This window comes from Artemia franciscana, chromosome 2 (assembly GCF_032884065.1).
Source record: "Artemia franciscana chromosome 2, ASM3288406v1, whole genome shotgun sequence".
Lineage (NCBI taxonomy): Eukaryota > Metazoa > Arthropoda > Branchiopoda > Anostraca > Artemiidae > Artemia > Artemia franciscana.
Window position 1 is genome coordinate 3,407,631 of NC_088864.1, and position 24,494 is coordinate 3,432,124.

A 24,494-nucleotide genomic window follows, 5' to 3' on the forward strand; every position below is an offset into this window, starting at 1 on the left:
AGCTTTAATTCCTCCCTATTCAGCCTTGCCTTAAACCAAAGCTTCTTCCCGTATGACTCTTAGTATAGAGAGCGAGCGAGAGAGAGCGGGAGAGTGAGACAGAGGGAGAGTAAGAGTGAGACAGAGGGAGACTGAGACTAAGGGCATAACACGCCCTTAGTTCTTTGCTTACTATTACTTACTATAAGACCAACATGACTTTTTCTTATATAAATATTTCACTTTTCATAACAACGTACCGTATCTTTCCACTTTTTAAAGTTCCACATGATTTGCTTAAATTGCAGAATTCACAATTTTATAAGAAAAAGTCTACTTTTTTAAAGAAAAGTATATGACTTTAAAAGTACAGAAACTAATCATCATGCTTAGTTGCATTATCAGTGTTTTGAATATTGCGTTTCAAATTCTTCAGATATTTTCTCCAAAAATGAACAACGATTTCTTAGATATAAATATATATAAAAAAAGAAGCCAAAAAATGGGGAAGATACGGGGCACCTCCGTCCTGGAAATTTCATTAATTTTAGTTTTCTGGTGTTACAATCATAAAAGGGAAAATACGTAAAATATATTTTGTTTTCAGTTAAGCACTATTGACGCTCTGGCTTTTAGAAGGTTTAACAGGTGGTAGCCCAGCTCCTGTTTGTGGTAATTTTTGTTCGTGTTATGTTTAACTTGATTATTCATTGTAATTTCATTGTAGCGGTTCGACCATTTACCGTCAGTTGAAACCTTGCACTCTAGATACAGAAACTCATTTAAAGTTTGTAATTCACTACCATTCACAATAACTTTTTAAAATAAGTTCCACCTTGTCACCAAACAGTATAACAGCTGACTTTTCAGCATTTAACTGTATTACAGTAGTAACACATTGGTCTCGTCCTGTTTTTTTTTTACCAGTCCACTGATTTCAGTTTATTGCTAGAAAGTAGTAAGGGTTCAACCTTTGTGTTTTATACAGAAAGTGTAGACCTCGGGCCGGATTGATGAATTTGCCATTGGATTTTGGAAAGGGGCATATAATTCTTGACTGGGGCCAAAAAGGATAGTTTTGCTACTAATTGAGCCAGAGTTTTACCAACAACTCGGCTAGTACGACTCTAATTTTTGTTGCTAACACTCGGCTAGAACCGTTGTTATAATGGGATCACAAATTAATAAATATATGATATTAAGGAGTTGAAATAAATTATTCTTAAAAAGCGGTATATTACCCTCTCCCCCCCCCAAAAAAAATAGATGCAACCTATAAAAACACTTATAAAGATTACCCATGACAGAGCTCATCAGTGAATATTTGTGAGGCTTCAATCAACCTGTCCCTAAGTTCTGGTATTTCCTCATTGTATTCTTCTTGATGACCTGATAACAGTGCAAAAGTCACCTTCTCTCTCGATGTTTTCTTCTTACAGTCCATATACTCATCTTTTATGATTTTTATAATTCTTCGCTTGAAATTTTCCTCAGAAAGATCGCTTCGGCCAGTAGGTTGTTCAACAAGTAGCTTGATAAGGTCTCTGTAAGATAATGAGAAGTACATAAAGAGACAGGAGGAATAAAAAAAGAAAAAACGGTGGCAACGTAACGAGATAAAACAATCATCCAGAAATAAAGAAACAACTCTTCAATGTTTGAAGGCCTTAATAGAGGTAGAAACTTCACGATGCAAATTCAGCTAAAACTTTTTATATTATAAAGAACCTTTTTATAAAGAACTTTTTATATTTTATATTATATATTATAAAATATATATTTTATATATATTATAAAGAATGCAATATAAAAGTCAAGAACACCCTTTTGACGACTATGCTTAGATATCAATGACTTTTGTTTTCTAATTTTAGAAATTTCAAAATCAATTGGTTTAATGTGTAAAGCACTATGAAAATATATGATATGTCAGCAGCCCAGTTTTCCTGACTAGCTTTAGATTTCAAGGTATTAAAATTGTTGGGATCCGTTTAGCCTTGGAGTTGAAATTCTAAAACTAAGTTTTCATATTTAATTTTATTTTTTAATTTTCAAAACAAATTTGTTTTAAATGGTTCAATGAATTAAAATTGTTGCGAGCCATTTTGCCTTAAAGTCAAAATTCTAGAACTAAGTTGTCATATTTAATTTTGTTTTTTAATTTTCAAAACAAATTTTGTTTTGACTGGTTCAATGAGTTAAAATGGTTGCGAGCCATTTTGACTTAAAGTTGAGATTCTAGAACTAAGTTTTCATATTCAAATTTGTTTTTTAATTTCCAAAACAAATTTGTTTTGACTGGTTCAATGAGTTAAAATTGTTGCGAGCCATTTTGCCTTAAAGTCGCAATTCTAGAACTAAGTTTTCATATTTAATTTTGCTTTTTAATTTTCAAAACAAATTTGTTTTGACTGGTTCAATGAGTTAAAATTGTTTGCGAGCCATTTTGCCTTAAAGTTGAGATTCTAGAACTAAGTGTTCATATTCAAACTTGTTTTCTAATTTTCAAAATAAATTTGTTTATATAATAAAGCACTTTAAGAATTTATGATAGAACTAGGGGTTTAAATCCTGAGAACTAAGTTTTCATAGTTGTTTTTTTTTAACCTTCAAGGTCTATGAGTTGAACATCTAAATGATAACAACCCTTATGTTTGTCTGAAGTCAAATTATCATTGTAGGTTTTGAAAAAATTTAAATCACGTCTTTATGAGTAAAAGACACAAATTTTGAAAGCTAATTTGGATAATAATTATTATAATTATATGTTATTATTATAATTATAAGACACAAATTTTGAAAGTCACTTTGCATATAAATGGATAGATATAATTATATTTATTATATTATATTTACATTTATATATTTATATTTGGATATAATATTTATTATAATTATTTTTGTTGATTACAAAAAGAACTATATGTACCAATTGCCTACAAAATGAGCCGTTAAACAGCTCCCTATGTTAAACAGCTTCCTTATTACATTTATATTTGGATATAATTATATTTACAGTCTTAAAAGGAACTGAGACATTTTGATGTGAATTATACGTTAAGAACTTGTTTTACTGCATGAATGCCTTACAGTATTAAAAGTTTTGATTTAAAATAATACTTGAAATGTAAGTAAATATAGACTAATACACCTGGGGAAGTGGCCAGGCTGCCTTCATCATTTCCCCCAATTGTTTAAGTGATAATAAGTGCAAAATGTTATTTTGCATAGGTATGTTATGCAGTAAACAATCAAACAAGTTCTTATTCTTGATTACAAAGGGTGTTTAAATTACAGTTCTAAATGATTTCATGATGACAGTAGCCTATTTCACAAATTCTTACTTTAGCTGACATATTAGGAAGAAGGTAATAAAGCTAGAATACAAAGAAAAAAGAATTATAGCAAAACATAAAGAAAGAAAACTATTAAAAACGGGGTTTTCAAAGAACAAACGAATATACTGAAGAAACACAAAAAGCAAATATTTTGAGAGAACAGCCGTTTTTCTTCTTCAGCGCGAACAAAATAATATAATCAAGGAAATGCTGAAGAAAAAAACAAAACAAACGCGAAAAGTCAACAAAACCAAAAGATAAGTAAAATTCAATAAAAGCCAAAAATTATAAGAATTACAACCAAATACCTAACAACCATAAACTGAGTTGTTTGCCAATATCCGTGATTTGCACAAAATCCAGAAAATTATGAACTGTCATCAATGGATACTAATGAACAAGTTTGCGTTCGCTAGTATCTGTTGAATGACAGATAGTATCTGTTGATGGCAGTTCAGAATATTTTGGATTTTGTGCAAATCACGGATATTGGCGAATGACTCACTTTATGGTTGTAAGAAAGGTAGTGAAAACAACTTATCCCTCATGCACATGCCCTTTAAAATACCCAGAGAAACTTATTTATCTGTTTAGCCCTTTAAATCTTGGTTGATATTGATATTTCCATCCACCAAAAGATCATTTATTTTTATTGCTATTCTGGCTTTCTTTTATGGCAAATCCTTCAACTTATTTTACTGCTATTTACTTTTGAGGCACTTATTAACTTTTCTACTTATCTAAACTACAACAGAAAGCTTTATGTGAATTGTTCTTAAGAACAAAAAGAAGTAAATTCATCAGAGAATACAACTGTGAAAAAAATATTATCAGTTGTACTGCACAACAAGCAACAAGAAATTTCAGGTTATCTTTAAAAAAAGAAACAAATCAAGAACATTGATATAGAACTGATATAGAATTGAGAATCGAAGAATTGATATAGAATATTGATATAGTGGGATTTTTTTCAAGTCATTTTTGAAGCTTTGTTTTTGTCTGTTTTTACTTTTGTTTTGTCTATTTTTCAGACTACACCAGATCTAATAGTAGAAGGCTGTAAAGGCTTTTCAACTCATTATTTTTTACTTTTACTTCTTACTTCTTTTTTACCTCTGTGTTTACTTCCTGCTGATGTTGATATACAACCAAGACATCAACCACAAAAAAAACATCAAAATATCCAGTTCACTATGTTAGACATCCTTATTCTAGTCAAGTCTCCTTTTGTATCTATATGCAGGGCTGTATACAGACACAAAGTCCATCAGTTCGTATAGATTGGACTGTTCAAAGCTGCAGGGAGGAGGGAGAAGTAAGAACAAATAGTTTTTCTATACAGTCAAAAAAAATTACAGTTTAGCCTAAATATTGTGTATGCAAAGTTCCATTCATGCCTGCAATAGGAGAAGGCATTTGCCTAAAGGTGAATCCAAAGAACCCCTTGTACCTCAACACACTCTCAAGGCACAAGTAAACCTCTCACAAAACTTTACTGACAACCCCACTGGCAAAAAAAGGTTTGACATGTCTGTGCCTATATCCACTTATCTTTCCAGGATGTAATTTTGTATATGTTATAGTGGCATTAAGCTTTGCTAAAGGACTAGGCTTTTTATAAATAAACACAATAAAGGAATAAAACAACAACTTCAACTAATTAATTCAACCAATTAATTCTAATTAGAGTACTTACTCTGCTGTTTTCCATTTTCCATTTTGTATAGCATCAACAAGTTTCTCAAGAGGACTTAAATCCAGCATTTCTATCAACCTAGAAAAGAAAAGCTTAGATATGACACTAAAAAACAACAAAAAACATATTTGCAACTAGGACAAAAGAAAGAAAAAGTGAGCAGCTATTTGGGAACACAGGTAGGAGTGGAGGTTGGTCTCTGAATGATCCCTTCAAGCTTTAGGATTTTCAATTTTATCAAATTTTTTTTAGTTGCTTATTTTTTAAAACGTGTGTTAGCAAAATTCCCTCCCCCCCAATAAAAATATGGCATAGGCACTTGGCAATATTACACAATCCTTAAATTTAAGTAGCCAGCAAATCAAACCATGCTTATTAAATTCAAAACTACATTTTACTGGCCAGTATCTGAATTATCTACCTTTGGTTTTCTGTGTAATCTTCTAAGCCTACCAGTGACATGTACCTTAACGTTATCTGAATTGTCTATAATGAACCTCTAAAGCCTTGAAGGTTTTTAGTGGAGTAAGTTAGTTATAGTAAGTTTTTATAGTAAGTAAAATAAGTTTTTAGTGGAGTAAGTTGAAGGTTATTAGTGGAAATAAGAGTATGAAATTTTTCCATAGTCTTGATGGCTTTTTCTTTTCTACTGTTTGGTTTTTTTACTTTTTGGTTTTTCTTTTCTACTGTTTTGGTTTCTTTAAAATGATTTGAAGACTGGTGCGGGAATAGGACAGTTTACAAATTTGGCAATACTCAATGATAAGACCAAAATGCGGCAACTAATGCAATTCAATTGGAAACAACTACACAAAAAATTAAATAAAGAATCCTTGGTAAGAAAGAAGTGCATGTTTTTATTGGCTTTGTAGCTAGTTTCAGTTTTGTTAATGCTCTGTTCTGAACTTAACACTATGGTAACAAAATTGCTACTTTACTATATTCAGGAAATATCTATTTGTGGTATTTTTAGAGTTCCTTTTAGCTTAACTGTACCCAAGCCCCACCAACTTGTGCATACACATAGCTCTATACTATATAAAAAAGTTTTCTTCTTCTTTTTTGAATTTGTATAAGTCAGCATTATGAGCCAACTGGGTGAATTTTTCAATGTTTGAACTTTACTAGCAAATTATTATTAGTTACAGCAAATTATACTAGCAAAATATGAACATACCACTCAATGCTCCTTTTAATGCTTTTTCCAAATGAAAAATTCATATCATTGCAAATTCTGTTTTGAGCCCTGAAGAGAGTTTTAAAGTGCAAGCCTATGGTGATACATGATTCTACATATTTTCTGTAGGTAGAAACTAGAAACAAAGAAAATACACCACTCAAGTCCCTATTCAGCCATCTTTCTAAATAAAATAATCACTGATGGCATAAACATACCATGCTTTCAGTAATGAGGCCGGATATAGCAATAGTTTATGCATAAAAGTTTGCTGATCTATTGGTTTGAACTATTGTAGTGGGTTCAAACTATTCTTTTGTGCTTATTTGTCATTTCACCTATTTCATGATGAAAATATAAGCTAATGTAAATAAAAACAAACTCAACAGAGTCTTAGAATTCAATGAAGAGAGAATGTTGTTAGAAAAAAGTGTATTTAAGAAAAGGACATTAAGTTTAAAGACCCAGTTGAGGGACCTCTTGCTATCTCAGCAAACAATTGATGTAGGTGAATAAGATTTTTGGAAATTAATACAGAAGAGATTTGAGCTAATAACAATAAGAAAAGAAATAAGATAACACTAATAAAAAGAATATGTTATAAGAAATAACAATAAAAAATAAAGAAATAACAAGAATAAGAAATAAGAAAAGGTAAACTTTCTAGTTTGTCACTTCTAAAGGAAACATACTGATTGAATAAAAATAATAATCTTATAATACTTATTTTGTTTTCTTTTCAAATTTTGTGGTTACTTCTCTGACATTGCAACCCTCCCCTCTCCACCCTTTATAACCCCAATGATGTAATTTCCCTGTTAATTGAATCTAATGGTGTGTTATAGGTTATTTGTTGAAAGCCATGTGGAAAATGGACTTCCTTTAAATTTGACTTATGTCTGTGAAACATTTTCAAAATGGTTTCATGAATGGGGTGCATTGTCAGAAAAGAAAAACATGGTTTTTGGAAAGAGCATAAAAAAACTTAATCTGTATCAGAACTAGCCTATATCTTAGTTTCCCAAGAGAATTTATTTCTATTTCTCAGCAGGATTCCCTTTTTTGAAAATTTCTTTCAATTTTTGTGTGATTCAGACAGTTCTTGGGCATTACAAGAAACTGGACTACTGTTAGTGTTAGTACGTTAAATGTTCTGCTAGGAGTATATTAAGTAATGTACTGTTTTAGTCAGAAGGGGACATTCAAAGAGGCTATTTCAGCCTTCTGCCAAAATTCAAAACAAACAATAGTTTTTCTCCTGCCATGTACTAAACCACTAGAATAGTCTCTCAAATAAAACAGTCTCATACCCAATAATGAAGTTTTCAAGAAGTCATTGAATGGGTAAAATTCTATTTTAGCAGCTTTTGGCTATCTTCGCAAGGGGTTATGTTAGGAAAACAGAACTTTCAGGGATAGGTCTACAGGCTAAAGAATATCCTGGGAAGGTATTTTGAAGCAGCCACCTCTACTCCTTCTCCCTCTAGAGGGCCCTGAAATGCAACTACATGACAGGTCTTATACCTGTTGAAATTTTGAAAAAACAACATTTTACCTTAATTTTCAGTTACCAGTTGCTTTTTCTCTGCCTTTAGTTCAGAAAATGCAATTCCTGTTATTTGAGTAGAATTCTGAGCCATATCAATGTTTTTTTTCAAAATTTAGGAAATGTATTTGCATAGCTATCTTTCAACCCTTATAAATTGGGATTGAGCAAAGTTGTGAAACTGACAACAATTTTGGGTCAAAGTTGGTATTACCAGAACAATTTTTTTGGGTCATGAAACTATTGTGTTATACTCTGAGCTCTTAAGCAAGTGAATGAGTCTGAGTCTCTTGATAGTGATGGTCCTTGCTTCAAGTTTTTTGCTTATGATTGTCCTGAACTGCTGAAGCATTTGCGGTTATTGTTTCAGATGTGTTTGGCACAGTCCATTGTGCCAGATAGTTTTTTGTCTGGTTGTATATCTCCCATAGTTAAGAGGGGTAAGGACCCCAGTGCTTGCTCTAATTACCATCCTATCAATGTGTCTTGTTTTGTTAGTAAGCTATTTGAATATGTACTGCTACTGGCCATTAACTCCAAGTGCAATTTTACACCCTTCCAGCTTGGTTTTAGAAAAGGTATGGGCTGTGTTCAAGCTCACCATATTGTGGGTCAGCTAATGAAACAAGCTGTTGCTCAAAAAAGTCCCCTGTATTGTTTGACTGTTGACATATCTAGTGCTTTTGACAATGTAATTCATTCAAATGCTTTGTTTTCTCTAGCAGCCTCAGGTGTTAACCTTTCTACTGTTTCCATGCTTAAGTATTGGTATGCTAATTCTTCAGTTAGGGTGAAGTGGAATGGTACTGTAGGGGAGTATATTCCTGTTAAAAAAGGCGTTAGGCAAGGTGCCATGTTATCCCCAAGCATTTTTAAATCTGTTTTAGCTTTGTGTCTCCAACATCTTCAACCATCAATTTTTTACAATGATAATTTAGGCATTAGTCATGTTGCATATGCTGATGATGTTCTGCTTCTTAGCTGGACAAAACATAGTCTAATTATCAACTTTTACCGGCTTTCAGCTGCACTATCCACAGTAGGCCTTTCAGTTAATGCCTCCAAATGTGAGTTTTTGTGCTTTGGGAATCCTCCACCAGCATCACCTCTTTGCTTGGGTTCTTCAACTATACCATGTTCAGCAAGTATTAAATGGTTGGGTCTCTCTTTTTCCACGTAACTTTTGTCTACTTGCTCTGCTATTATGTCCAGCATGCTGAAAAGTATGCAGGTTGGAAATGCAAAAATTTCACCAAATTGTGGTTGGCATAACCAAAAGGACTGTGCTGCCTTTATTCTAGTTTTTATACCCTGCTGTTTTTTATCTTTCTGGTCTTGCTTTCCTCCTTTGCAACAAGGATACAGAGAAAATATGCTCAGGATATTTTATGTATTGCAAGTATTTGCTGCGTCTGCCTTGGTGGTATTGCAATCATACAGTTGTTTCTAAATTTGACATTGTTGATGCACCCTTGTGACTGAAACATTTATCTAAAGATATATGTCTTAAAACTTGGCAAATGATTGGTGTTTTTGACCCTCTTTGGCCATTTTTTGAATTAAGGTAATTTACTTATGTTGTATGTTGTTATGCTGCTATGTTATTTATGTTGTTATGTTTTTTATCTTGTTTTTTTCTTTTTTTGTGTGTGTTTACTCCACAGTTTAATGTACTTTGTGGGTTATAAATAAATTATTATTATTGTTAATAGATGTATTTTGATTTTTTGAGCATGTTTTCTCTCTTGCAAAACTACTGCAAACTCACTCAAAACAACCTAACCTAACAAAAAATTGTCTCTAAAAGCCACAGAGCAATTTTCTGTCTTAAAACGTTAGTGATTTCAAATTTCCAATCAACAAAAATGGAAATGATTGCAATTCTATATGTATAAATACAAGAATATTTGTGCTGGAATAACTCCATAATGGTGAGTTTGTGGTAGTTTTGCAAGAGAGAAAAGATGTTCAAAAAGTCAAAATGCATCTATTAACAATAGTTTCATGACCCAAAAAAATTGTTCCAGTAATATCACCATTGACCCAATTTTGTTGTAATTCACTCAAGAAGAAGATCTATTGTGCAAGGTTTCTCTTTTATAACACATATACTTTTAAATGTCATTGAAGGTCAGGACCCTCTAGAGGGGGAGGTAGGTACTTCAAAATACCTTCCTATGATGTACTTTAGCCTTTATATCCATCCCTGAAAGTTTCATTTTCCTTACATAACCCCTCTCCAAGATAGCCAAAAGTAGCTAAAGTAGAATTCTACCAAAATCTTTTTTTTAGAAACACATGTTTTCAACTTTGGTCACTAGACTAAACACTTTTAGTTCCTTTAAAGGCTCCAAATGGAATTTACACCAGAAGAAAATACATAATTTGGAAAGACCATAAAAAAGCATCAAGTGATGTATTTACTTTCTTCTTAGGCTGGATAAATTACATGAATATAACCTATATATTTACCTACAGAATAAGAAACATTTAGCTTGCTAGTAGTAGGTATTCATTAATTTACTTTGATAGCTCTTCAAGATGATAAGCATCCAAAAATCTAGACTTTAATAAAAATAGGTTAGGTCTGAGTTTAAATGAATGAAGGGATAGGGTAAAATTTAAGCCGCATTTGATTGTAGAAGTATATCAACATATTCCGGCACAAATTATACGAAATTGAGGTAAAATTCTAGTTAATTGGCTTCTTGCTATCTCCAAAAATTGGCATCAAGGCAAGGTACGCATTATTCTTTACTAAACCTACATTAAAGTTTAGCTCTCCTGTAATGAGTTTCAATTTTAAATTTTGGCAAATTTGTGCCAAGTCGTTAACGACCCATGCCTAGAAATTCGGATATCCACTTGAAAAGTGTGAAGTCGAAAATTTGAGCGTGCACTGCCTCTCCCACTCTTCTGGTAACCATCACTTCATTTAGGAATTGTTATAACTTATTCTATGAATATTACACATTTAAAACTTTGCCTCTAAATTTGTTGAAATGTACTTGAAACAGAACTTAAGTGTTATTCACTATTTGAATGAGCCTCTAATAAACATTGAGCAAAGCCCTGTTATTAGAGAAGAATTTAGAGAAGGGACGTAGCAAGAGTCACTAAACAAATCACAATTAAGCACTAAAACAAATAAAAGATACGGATCTGGGAGAAAAAGAGGTTGTTTTATTTTGAGATTAAAGTTAGGAAGAAGAGGAACTTGTTGGTAAGAAACCTTGGTCTAACTATCTGTGGCAACCACCTATCTTCATTAATTTCTTTACATGTAATATTAAAATAATATTATAGAGTATTTTCGTCTCTTTGTCAAATCCAGAAATCATATTTTTGAGTTTTGAGCTGAGTTGCAGTTAAAGCCTTTTGAATTCCTTTTTGGGTTTTTGCTCAACCTTTAGTCAGAGCCGTATCTTCCCCTTTGATCATGTCATTCTGATTATGTAAGAAATCTATGATTACCCTTTTAAATAGTTTAAGGTCCTTCTTAGATTTTACTTTTAGATTTGACAGGATAAAAAAAAATGGTAAAACCCACAACTAAATCAAAGTAAAATCTAAGAAGGACGCTGAGCTATTTAAAGCAAGTAAGTAGCAGCAAGTATGATAGCAGTAGACATTCAAGGTCTAAACAAGCGGTGCTGATATCCGTTTCGTGGCCCTTCATCCAGGAAGTGTAAAGGGAGGCTGGGGGTCAGCCACCCTGTGAGCTATTTAAAGGGGTAATCGCAGCTTTCTGATATGATCAGAATATAGCTTAATCAAAGGAAGTAAGTCAGGTCAAATCCAAAAGTGACTTCAAATTATTGAGAGTTTTAATGCTCTAATAAACTGAAGGTGTAGGTCCTTAAAGGAGGAGATACGGCTTTAACTATAGGTACGGCAAAACCCCTGAGCTATCAAAACCTTAGGTCATCAGTTTTATAGATTATGAACAAGCGTTCGATTCTGTTGATAGAAGAACTTTAGCAAAGGTCTTGACCTTGTATGGTATACCAGACAAGTACATTTAAGTGATTAGTACTATGTATGTGAATAACACTGATGCAGTTAAAGTAGGAAATGAGATTAGCAGCTGCTTTCGTATTAAATCAGGAGTTAAGCAGGAGTGTGTTCTATCCCCTTTATACAAATCATTTGATGGACTTTGTGTTAAGGAGCACAGGAAAGGCAATGGGAGACCACATAATCAAATGGGGAGGAAAAACTCTCCTTGACTTAGATTATAATGAAAAAAAAAATTACCAATGCAACAGCACAAACGCAGAAATAAACAAACACCAAAAAAAAAAAAAAAAAAAAAAAAAAAAAACAGAAGGAGAAAGGAAGAATGTTTTCCTGCTTCAGTGATTAATATAGATCAGAACTTGAATGAGGCTTTAACCTTACTCATTCATCCAATTACGTAGGTCAAACAGCATAGCCATACACAATCAACCGTAAAGAATAATCCATGGACAGGCAGTCGCGTCATAAGTAAGTATAAGTCGTCATTTACGAAATATTAAAAACAATAAAAGGACAAGTAATTCAGAGGCGACAACCCAACATAAGGGCTCATCAGGAGAATAAACACTTGCATAGGGTTGCTAGAATAGCTGTGAAAATCGATGTTAAGAAGACTAAGTTGCTGAGGCTAGGAATAGCTGAATGTGAAAAGGTGACGTTAGGTAACAAAAAGATTGATCAGATGGGCAGCTTCACTTACTTCAGCAGTATCATTAGTAAAGCCAGTGGAAGCAGTGAAGATGTTAAAAGTAGAATAGCCAAGGCTTAGGGAGTTTTTTTTCACAATTAAAAAAAGTTTGGAAGAATAGGAAGATAAGTCTGCAAACCAAGAATAGAATTTTAGAAGCTAGAGTGATGACAGTGGTCAAATATGGTTCTGAACCACGGGCACTCCGTAAAGAGGATGAAGTTTTGCTAGATGTTTCCCAGAAAAATTGTCTACGGATCGTTTTAGGTACCTACTGACTGATCGAATTACAAACAGTAGGCTGTACGAAAAGTGTTGTTCACTTCTGCTTTGTGGGGCTATAATGACAGAAAGGCTGAGATGGCTAGGCATGTTTAAAAAAAGTTTGGAAGAATAGGAAGATAAGTCTGCAAACCAAGATTAGAATTTTAGAAGCTAGAGTGATGACAGTGGTCAAACATGGTTTTGAAGCACGGGCGCTCCGTAAAGCGGATGAAGTTTTGCTAGATGTTTCCCAGAAAAATTTTCTACGGATGGTTTTAGGTACCCACTGACTGATCCCATTACAAACAGTAGGCTGTACGAAAAGTGTTGTTCACTTCCGCTTTGTGGGGCTATAATGACAGAAAGGTTGAGATGGCTAGGGCATGTCTTGTGAATGAACGATGAGAGATTTCCGAATATTGTCCTGTTCGACCAACTGTCTAGGGCTAAACGAAAAGCATATTTCCTTGTTAGGAGTAGGAGGATGTCATAAAGAAAGTTTTGAAGGAAATGGAAACTTCCTGGGAGGGTGAAAAGAGGGAGTAATTCAATAGATTGGGACAGAGGATGATCGTGCGTAGCTGTGTTAGCCCTAGGTGGCTTGGTGCTGCGGTGAGTTGTTAGCAGTAGTAGTTGCAACAACTCTGAACAAAATGGATATCTCAAAATTTTGATTGAATGTGTTTGGGGCATTGGTGGGCATGAGGGGGGGGGGGGTTGCCCTTCAAAAACTTTCAAGTATTAAAAAGAGCACCTGCCCTTTCAATTTGCAATCGAATGAGCCCGTTTTGAAGTTTCTACAAAAACTCCTTAGATGCGAAGTTTTAGTCAGTTTACGTCACTGATATTGTCCTATGGCCATTAAAAAAACTGGAGGTAATGTTACTGTATGTGTGACAAATAGGTCTTACATGAACTGATGAACTGAAAAAGATAGTAAAAAACTTTTTATATTGAAATCCACAACACTAAAGGTTGCCAATAACAGCTGCTACTGGATGTATAATCCATAGAATAAAGAGCGTTATTCGTTATTTCGAAAGTGAATACGGGATAGCTTTCTGTTAATATATCCGATAGACAAGAAGCTACCGGTTATTTACAAGAAGACAAAAAGTGGCTAGACTTAGAAAGTGAATCCATTTTTTAGTTTCTAGCTAGTAAATTTTGGCACTAAATTCAAGCTTTTTCAAAGCATTTTAATTTTCATTTTTCTTTTCTTGCTTTTGCAATCAATAACTTTAGGAAGATTTTCTCTTTTTCTAATACTTAAATAAGTAAGAGTATTTACTGAGTCACTTTCTCAGTAAGAACTCTCCCCAAACCCCACAGCGTTTTATTATTTGATGGTGAGAGAAATGTCCAGCAGATAGAATGGCTTGGGTAGGAAGAAAATCAGAAGTTCCAATACAGTGTTCTAAATCTTATATAAAAGAAAATCTTAAAGTGACTTTGACGGAATAGCAGCAATATTAGGTAAAAAAAATTCCCTTCTACAACGTCACCTGTGTCGCAGGACATCTTAATGCAAAAGTTGGCTATGACAGTTTCAAACGCCCAGAAGTGACGAAACAAGACACACTTGGCATTATAAACAAAAATGTTGTCAAATTTATCAGCTTTGCCATAGGGAACGATTTGCTGAATGGTAGTGGGCTGTTTTAACATTAAAATGCCCATAAAAGCAAAAACACCCGACAATAGCACCAACAAAAATCAAATTTGCCCCATATTAATTTGAATAAGATGACCTTCGATCCTATAAGATGTTCGAAGTTTTGAAGTTGACAAAGTTGGCTCATATCACGAACTACCATCTATTACGCTGAAGGTAAAACCCAATTAAGATAAACAGGAACAGAAGAAGCATTTACTTAGAAATTTTGATGTAGACAAGCTAAATGTGAACAACGTTCGATCTTCGTTTGACATAGAACCGTTTGGCTTAGCGACCAGGAGCTTTGCTGTCCATGAAGCTGACAGGAATGTGAGGAAAATTGTGAAACAACCAACGGCAAAATATCTGCCGAAAGGCTAAACCAGTAAAAGGATCAGTAAGTCACGGAGGCATATGAACAGTGTTTCGTCATACTAGAGAAGTACAAGGCAGCTTAAGTTTGCAAAAATATCCAGGAAAAGATGAAGAAAGGAAGTTCATGACAAGCGTGGGATAGCATAAGGAATGATGGGCTTGCTATGTCAGAGCTTTTTCAAATCACCAAGTGCTGGTAGTACCATTTTATGCTACCATTTTATAGCCGTCCTGGCCGAGTGGATTGGTGTGCTGGATTCAGGATCCTTTGTCTGAGAAGACGCGGTTTCGAATCCCAGTGTACCCAATTGTTCAGTTTGAGACCGGGGTCAGTGGCGTGACTACGTAAGCTTAGCCAGAGTCGACTCAGCTATAAATGGGTACCTGGAGAAATCTGGGGAAAGCAAATAAGAGGGGTCTGCGAAAGCCCCTGACGGTTGGCCCCCAACCCCCATTGCACTTTTTGGCTGAAGGGCCCAGAAATCGAGATCAGCACCGACGGTAGGGACTGTAAAGTCTAATGCCGTGTCATTTACATTTTTTTTTTACCTAGTACCATTTTATAGCCGCTGGTGGTATGATATCCTGCCTAGTCAAGGAGCCTCAGCCTGAGTAAAGTAAAAAAAGAAAGGAAATCAGTAACCGAAACTGTAAAAATGGAATTTTGATACCAATAGTTACACCAAAAGAATTGAATTTTAATGCTTATTTTAAATATATAATTCTCATCAAGATTAGTCTTACCCATCAAAAGTTACGAGCCTAAGAAAATTTTGCCTCATTTTAGAAAATATGGTGAAACACCCCCTAAAAGTCACACAATCTTAACGAAAATCACACCATTAGATTCGGAAAATCAGAAAACCTTATTGTAGAAGTTTTAAGATCCTATCTACAAAAATGTGGAATTTCGCATGTTTTGCCAGAAGACAAATCACGGATGCGTGTTCATTTTTTTTGTTTTTTTTCCAGGGGTGATCGTATCGACCCAGTTATTCTAGAATATCGCGAGAGGGCTTATTCTAACGGAAATTAAAAATTCTAGTGCCCTTTATAAGTGACCAAAAAAATGAAGGGCACCTAAGCCCCCTCCCACACTCATTTTCTCCCTAAAGTCACCGATTAACAATTCTGAGATAGCTATTTTATTCACCATAGTCGAAAAACCTAATAACAATGTCTTTTGGGACGACTTACTCCCCCGCAGTCCCCGTGAAAGGGGCTGCAAGTAACAAACTTTGACCTGTGTTTATATAGTAATGGTTACTGGGAAGTGTACAGACGTTTTCAGGGGAATTTTCGGTTTGGGGGGAGAGTTGAGGGGGGATTATGTGGGAGGATCTTTCCATGGAGGAACTTCTCATGGGGGAAGAGACTGTCAATGAAAGGGTGCAGTATTGTCTAGCATTATTTAAAAAAAAAAACAATGAAAAAATAGATATGAAAAGTTTTTATACTGAAAGTGAGGAGCAGCACTAAAACTTAAAACGAACAGAAATTATCACGCATGTGAGGGGTTTACCTCCTCGTAATACCTCGCTCTATACGCTAAAGTGTTTTAGTAATTTCAACTATTTATTTTACGGCCTTTGCGATTCAAGGGGTCATTCTTAAGGAATTGGGACACAATCTAAGTTTTAATGTAAAGAGTGATGTATCGACGAGGGGTAAGCCCCCTCATATACATAATAAAAACATACGAATATAAAAGTTCGCTAGGTAAGTTAATTCGTAAGTTACGTATATTTTTTACTTATGAAAACGTTCGTAAAAATAAAAAGTTATAGTTGCCTTTTTAAGTAATCGAAAAATGAGGGCATCTAGGCCTCCTCCCTCGCTTCTTCTTTCTCAAAATCTTCCGATTAAAACTATGAGAAAGCCATTTAGCCAAAAAAAAAAAATAGCATGCAAATTTCGTTTTAATTATTTATGCGTGGAGAGGCAAGATCAAAACATGCATTAATTCAAAAACTTTTTGAAATTAAACAAAAAAAACTAAAGTTTTTTTTTTTAATGAAAGTAAGGATTGACATTAAAACTTAACACGAACATTAAAACTTAAAACGAACAGGAATTACTCCGTATATGAAAAGGACTTTTCCTCCTCAACGCCCGCTCTTTACGTTAAGGCTTTTTACTATTTTAAAAAGTAGAGTTAAGAGAAAGAGTCAAACTTTAGCGTAAAGAGCGAGGCGTTGAGGAGGAAAAGTCCCTTTCATATACGGAATAATTTCTGTTCGTTTTAAGTTGTAATGTCGCTTCTCACTTTCATTTAAAAAACTTGTGTTTCTTTGTTTAATTTCTAGTCTAGAGTCGAAACGTTGAACGGCAAAGTAAACGATGCCTATTGCTGTCTGTTATGCAGAAATGATCAAAGTCACATTTTTTGACAAGCTGATTGAGATTGAGACGGCCTGAATCGACGTTCTTTTCGGGTTAATCTGCTACGCACTGACATTTGTCGTCTGTCAATCATGATAATCGATACGGCTACAATTCAAAACTTGTGCCTCATTGAAAAGTGTCACGTTTTACATATCTGTAAGTATTTTTGTGTAACAAGGCAAATCTTACAAATACAGCACTCCAAACGAGATCGTCTTGAAAGATATTTTTTTTGGCTGCAAGAAATGTGGTTTAATCAATGGTGGATCAAAAAATGCATGCAATCAGTTGTTAATCATGGCAGAGTATTATTTTCATGAAATAGGCTAGCTAGCCTACACCAAATTGGCAATGCTGTTTAGGTATCTATCTAAGCCAGAAATCAGCTCTATTTCAAATGTAGTCGTGATTACCATGATAATTAGCCTTGGGCACATCACAGCTCAGTCCTTAATGCCTAGATGTTGCTCTAAGTTATATGAAATTGTTTATTTTTTCCCAAATTGGTTTCAGAAACCACTGTCAATAAGAAATAAATTAAATATTATAAGTAGGGTTAGTTTACTGATTTTGGAAAATTTTTGGATTAGCTCAATAATGATATAGGCTAGATAAGAAATTGACATAAGTTTAAAGTTAGAATTGAATTCTGAATCCAAACACAACATTCATTTCCACCAGGAACAAACTTTAACCCCACCACCCTAATGTGCAAATGTATAGGCTGCTATGAATTGCATTAAACACCATGAATTTCCATTATTTTCATAAAACTAATTCAATTTAGGGAATATTAGCCTAAGGAAAATGTAACACATAAATACAATTCAGGTGATATGTTTTCATATTGAGGAAGGGTCAAGGTCAGTTTCTAATGAAAAGCAATGTTATTTTTGGATTCAGGATGAAATTTTGACTTCTAAGGTATGTATTTCTTAGCTAGCCTATCTTGTTAGTTCCCACTCTCCAAATTAAAAACACTTTGCTTGTATTGTTATCTGCATTTGTAAATATTTGTAAATAATATACAACATCTAACAGATCAGAAGTTCTTATATAATCAGATACAGGTCTAATGGCTTTGGCGGGTAAAAAAACCCATTCACAAAGAAAATAAAACACCATCACATCTTTTCCAAGTAATGGTACTAAAATATCTATTGTCTGTTAGGTTTATTGAATTTAATGTTTTTAATCAATCATTGTTGAATGTATGACTTGAAGGGATTTGATTTGTTGTAATTTGATATGTTTTAACTACCTTTCTTAATTTATTCCTTTTACCCAAAATAAGAGATTAGGTGTCACTTCATGATCTTCTAAAGGGCTATAAATTAGATATGTAAGTGAAAAAATTATATATTTACCATTGTATAATAAAAAATATATATATTTGCAAACTTCAGTGATAAATTTTTTCATTAGGAAATGGGGGGGGGGGTTGTGAAAAGTTAAATGGTTTGTGCTTATGAACCATATAAGTAATTATTAAAAAAAAAAAAATTTGAAGTGGTTTCCAGAGTTTATTCTGTTTCTTTCTGGAGAAGGCGAATCTTAGAATGATAATGCCTTTTATACAAGGCAAACCTCTTTTTGTATTTTTTAAGTATTTGGTAGAATACTTTTTGCACAGTAGTTATTACCAAATATGTTTATGTTTCACTTGCAAATCTACTTCCTCTCCCCCAATATGGTCTCATTTGTAGCTCTGGGGTATTGGTATGCATAAGACAAAAAAAAACTTAAACAACAAAATTGTTACTTTATAATATGTGGCATATTTTTTCATTATATTATCATGTTTATTTGTATTTTGTCTGAATTTGTAAATAATTTCTAAATAATATGCAACATCCAATAGATCAGAAGTTCTTACATAATTAGATGCAGGTCTAATGGCTTTGGTGGGTCAAAAAACCCATTCACAAAGAAAATAAAACACCATCACATTTTTTCCAAAGCAATGGTACTTAAATATCTATTGTCTGTTAGGTTTATTAAATTTGATTGTTTTTAATCAATCCCTGTTGAATATATGACTTGAAGGGAATTGATTTGTCATAATTTGATATGTTTTAACTACCTTTCTTTACTTACTCATTTTGCCAAAAATAAGGGATTAGGTGTCACTTCAGGATCCACTAAAGGGCTATAAATTGGATTTGTAAGTGAAAAATTATATATTTACCATTATATATCTAAAAATATATATTTGTAAACTTTAGTGATAAATTTGCTCATTAGAGGAATAGGGGGGGGGTTAAGGAGTTAAATGGTTTGTTTTTATGAATCATATAAGTAATTATTTTAAAATGTTTTGAAATGGTTTCCAGAATTTACACTGTTTCTTTCTGGAGAGGAGAATTTTAGAATGATAATGCCTTTTATACATTGCAGTTGTCTTTTTGCAGGGTAGAACACCTAGTAGTTACCCAGCTAATCACCAGTTGAAGAGAAAAATAACTGTGAAATCTGTATTATACCACCTAGAAAGTGGAATGTGATGATATTTAAATAGTTGACCTTTTCTATAGGAAACATGCTAATAAGAGTAGTAGCCTACCATTAGATTCCCTTTTTTAAATTCTCTCCAAATATATTGGTTGTTCTCCTGACATTGCACTCCCCTCCCTCATGTTGACAGACTGTCATGAGTATATCCAATCTAAGGTAAGTGTTGTGAGGCAGAATAATTGAATTTGGAAAGGCTATGTTCTAGGCTATACTGTGCCAGCTAATTTTTTTGCATCAACTAACAATAAAGGGAGATAAAACTTAAAAAAAACCTCCAACAAGACTGTGGCCAGTAGAGTTCAGTAGAGAACTGATCAAGCAATCAGTTGCTTTGATGTTCTCATTGAAGTAACTCTAATAGCTTCTTTTCCCTACATGGATCAGTAGCAACAATCGTATTTATTATTATTGGTAGTGGTTTTATTTGTTTTTACTTTAGCTGTTTTTTTATCTTGTGCTGAGGATGCCTAGTTTAGATACAGGCAAAATATCCACGTTATTTTTGTCTTTCATCTCTTTTCTCTCCACTGGCTGCAGTCTTGTTTGAGGTTTTTTTGTTTGGTTTTATCTCTCTTTGTTGTTTGTTGTCATGTCTGGCCAGTTTGGCTTAAGAACTTTCATTTCTTGTATCAAGTTTGATTCAAGCTTGCTATAAAGCCAAATAAGTTTGTAAATACAAAAAAAAAATTGATTTATGTCTGCTACTTCCCAAACTCTTGTCTTCTTACAATTCTAAGTCATGAACATCTTAAAGACTTACATCTTAAGTCATGAATGTTGAAAACATACTTGAAACAGGCCATAGGCTTGTTTCAAGCAATTCATGTTTGGATTGTTATAAGTAAATCATTTATTCAAGCTTGCAAAGCCAATGGCAAGGAAATCTTAGATTTAGCACATTCCTAGTATGAACTTTGAAAATTTGCTCCAAAAAGGCTTGCAAACTAAGTCAATAAAAAGACAAATGGTTCAAGGTTGTTTCAAACCTGTATGCAAAACAAGCCAATAGCTTGATATTGACAAGTAGGCTGATATCAAGCCAAGTCCTTGATTCAGGTTTTGTTCCTTTTGAATGTCTACTAGCAATTGTCTATGACCTTGTGAACCATGAATTGTTATCTAACAGTTAGGTGACAATTATTGGTAATGTATCTAGCTAGGTAGGAAATACAAAAATTGTGCATTTTAGAATTAATAGCTATTAAGCCTCTAAAAGGGAAGACAAGCATTTTAAATGTCAATTTGTCAAAATGATGGAATTGGGTAATCAAATTCTTGAAACAGTTTGATTTCTTAGTGAATTTTATCTTGCAATTTTTGGTTAGCATGCACAAGCAGAGTCCTTATTAAACAATTTGTGTTGGGATGGCAAAATGCTGCTAAACCAGGGGTTAAACAAATGATAAAGATATTCTCCTTTGAGTACATATTTAATGCTTTAAATTTAACTGGACCAGCTAAGCCATTTTTAGGCCAGAGACAAAGGAATTTTGACGTAGCAAACCTTCAAGGTAAAGAAGAACAAGGTGCTCTGGGATAGTACTAATTAGTACTAACACGTACTAACGCGACTAATGTCTAGTACTAACACGACTGATGGAAAACGTCCTTCACCTGTGGCAAAGCTTTTAATTTGGCTTAGTTTAATTTGATTCAAATCCCGTAAGAAGGGTTTTTAAATTAAGGCTTGATTCAAGCAAAATCAACAAGGATTAATATTTCAAGGCAAAGCAAGTTTGTATCAGGTATGTGTACTTGCATTCAGGAGAGGGGGTATGCTATCCTTACTGGCACTGCCCATGGTTATCTGTAAACACAGTCACAATCCTCTTTTTTATATTTTCTGCAAAATGTTTTAACTGCCATCTCAGCAATGGAGCCAAACAGATCCAATAGAACCTTATTTTGTTCCTAAGTGCAAATTAAGGTAATTACTCTGAAGACTCCTCTACTATATTAACTACGACAACAATTTTTTTTAACTTCATTCTTATCAGAGCTCATTAATGGATTTTAACTTTCATGGATTCTATGGATTAGTTGCTTTCAGTTTTATTACACACCTGTCCAAAAGAGACTACTTGCAGTACAGAAATATGATTGGAAAAAATAAATATTTGGTGATCTCTCCAAATTTAATAGCCAATGTTGTCACAATTGCCTCTCATCCTCCTACCCCCTAATGGGGTCAGATTTATCCTTAGGCATTTTACAAAAGTTGGAGGATTTTTTGGGTTTGTTGTTACTTTTCGTCCTTATTTCTAATCAAGCACTGGTTCATAGTGCTAGATAAACCTAATTTGAGAAACAAAAGCACAATCAGAAAAGTCACATATCGCCTAGGGCTATATCTGGCCCTATTAGGGGAGGGGGCTCTAATGCCATTGCAGTGACAGTTATTATATCCAAAATGAATATTGAACAGCATGTTTCTTTTTCCGTATCCGACTTCTGTCCTATATGTAGCCTTATTAGGTTTTCTGTTCTATAATTCACCCTCCCCTGTCTACTGCCTGGATAGAGCCTTAGGTTATAAGCTAATCTGTCTAGCCTTTTTCAATATTGGTCTTATGAAGCAACTGCTTACAAGATTCAGGTACAAAAAAGAAATGCAAAGGAAGAATGAATTTAAAGTGATTTTGTTGTTTAGTGGAAACGTCCTTGATATTTAAAAAAATCTTGGAATTCAATGCTATGTTTGAAATTTTAAGGAAAAGGAGGTGTGCTCAATTCCCAACATTTCAACAATGAACACACATTTTTTGAATCTGATTTGTTAAAATTGTCTCTGACTTTGATTTCCTGATATCAATCTGTGTTAAGCATTTAAATAAAATGCTGCTGTTAACCTACCTCTTTTATAAGGGTTCCATGGATTTTCTTTTCTGATTTTCTCTCAGTTTAGAATGAGATAATACCAAAACATTCTACTCCTTATCAAACAGTTTGTGGTAACAAAATGTGAGGTTGCATGTTTTTTTTCTTGGGATGATTGTATTGAACCAATGGTCATGGAGCATCAGAAGAGGGCTGATTCGAATGCAAATTAAAAGTTATAGTGCCCTTTTAAGTGACCAAAAAGATAGGAGGGCAACTAGCCCCCCCTTTCCGCCCCTTGTTCACTAAAGTAAATTGATCAAAGGCATCAAGTCATGGCTAGTTGTAGAAAAAACCAAGACAGATAGTCCAATTGACTGAGAGGCAGTTCTGGCATTAATCCCAATAGATATATGTATCTGTTATCCTGTTATCAAAGCCAAGACAAGAAATATTAACATAATAGGTTTATTTTGTTGATTTCAAATATGCAAGTTTCATTAAGCTTAGTCTTACCCATCAAAGGCCACATGCCTGAGAAAATTTGCCTTATCTTCTCAAAAAGAGGAGAAAAGCCCCTAAACGTCATAGAATCTTAATGAGACTGACACCATCAGATTCAGCATATCAGAGAACCCAACTCTAGAGACTTCAAGCTCTTATCTGCCAAAATGGGGAATTTTGAATTTTTGCCAGAAGAAAGATCACTTAGGCATTGGTGTTTTTTTTTTCTTTTTTTTTTGTCTGTTTTTTTTTTTTCAGGGTTGATCTTATCAACCCAGTAATCCTAGAATATTGGGAAAGGACTCATTTGAATGGAAATTACAAGTTCTAGGTCCCTTTTTAAGTGAACAAAAAGATTGGAGGGTAACTAGACCCCCTCTGTGCACTTTTTCTAAAAATCGTTCTATGAAAGTTTTGAGATAGCGTTTTCGTTCAGCATATTTAAAAGGCCGAATAACTATGCCTTTGAAGACATCATGACTTCCCACAGCCCCTGGGGAAAGGTCTTTAAGTTATAAAATTTGCCCATTGTTTATGTATAGTATTTGTTTTTTGGAAGTATGCATACATTTTTTGGGAGCGGGGGGGGGGCGAAATTTCTGCTGGGGTATTTTCTAAGTGGAGAATTTTTCAGGGAGCGAATTTTAAAGTGGAAATTTTAAACTGTGGGAATCTGCCAGAACTTCTATGCGAAATCCTTCTTATACCTTGCTTTCTCTTTGCCAACTCAATTTTATGCATGGTGATGTTAAGGTCAATTGTTCGGGGTAGATTTTCACCAGGATTGAATTTTTAGAGAATACATCCGTGGGGAGGAGGGATTCTTCCATAGAGGTGGAGCCAGATTTCCTACAGATCAGATCAGTAATCAAATAAAAAAGCTTCATGCTAAAGTTGTTAATTGTTTTAAAAAGTAGAGCTGTGAGAAAGAACCACATTTTAACGTAAAAAGCGAGGCGTTGAGGAGGGGACAGCCCCTTTCATATATGGAATAATTTCTGTTCGTTTTGAGTTTTAATGTCGCTCCTTACTTTCCGTAGAAAAAACTCGTTTTTTAAAATTTAATTTCTGATCGGATTTTAGAAAATGCCAGGAAATCCAACCCCACCTCCACGGAGAAACCCCCTCATCATGGAAATATCGTCTAGACAATACAATTCAGGTGAAAATTTACCTAGGTCAATTACTCTTAACCACTCCGCTTGTAAAATCTCTTAACCCCTAGCAGAAAATTTGTCCCCCCACCTGAAAATGTATGCATGCATCCGAATCACAAATGCTTTGCGTAAAATAATGGGCAAATTTTATAACTTGGAGACCTTTCCCTTAGGATGTGGGGGGGGGGGTCATTTTATACCCAGAGACATAGTTATTGGGCCTTTCAAGCATGATGAAAAAAGTGGCAAGGGAGGTGGCTTAGTTGCCCTCCAAGTTTTGTTGTCACTTAAAAAGGGCACTAGAACTTTTAATTTCCGTTCGATTGAGCCCTCTTCTGATATTTAAGGACAAGTGTGCTGATACGATCACCCCAGGC

At 34.1% G+C, this 24,494-nt stretch overlaps 2 protein-coding genes across 3 annotated transcripts in view; one reads left to right on the forward strand and one right to left on the reverse strand.

The window, feature by feature from the left end:
* LOC136036147 (translation initiation factor eIF2B subunit beta-like) overlaps positions 1–10,613 on the reverse strand; it is a 34,853-nt gene extending 24,240 nt beyond the window's left edge. Inside the window, exons 1-3 of one of the 2 annotated variants that reach the window (XM_065718190.1) lie at positions 10,504–10,613; positions 5,014–5,091; positions 1,278–1,523 (exon numbers count right to left, since the gene is read on the reverse strand). In XM_065718190.1, the coding sequence (XP_065574262.1) occupies positions 1,278–1,523; positions 5,014–5,091; positions 10,504–10,505 (326 nt within the window). In that variant the 5' untranslated portion in view covers positions 10,506–10,613. Of the gene's footprint in view, positions 1–1,277; positions 1,524–5,013; positions 5,092–10,503 lie in introns of those variants that run through there. The other variant, XM_065718199.1, reaches the window with a different exon arrangement.
* Positions 10,614–17,189: 6,576 nt separating this feature from the next.
* Positions 17,190–24,494, forward strand: part of LOC136036065 (eukaryotic translation initiation factor 4E-binding protein-like) — a 54,847-nt gene continuing 47,542 nt past the window's right edge. Inside the window, exon 1 of the mRNA XM_065718025.1 lies at positions 17,190–17,281. The gene's annotated coding sequence lies outside the window, so the exon portion shown is untranslated. The remainder of the gene's footprint in view (positions 17,282–24,494) is intronic.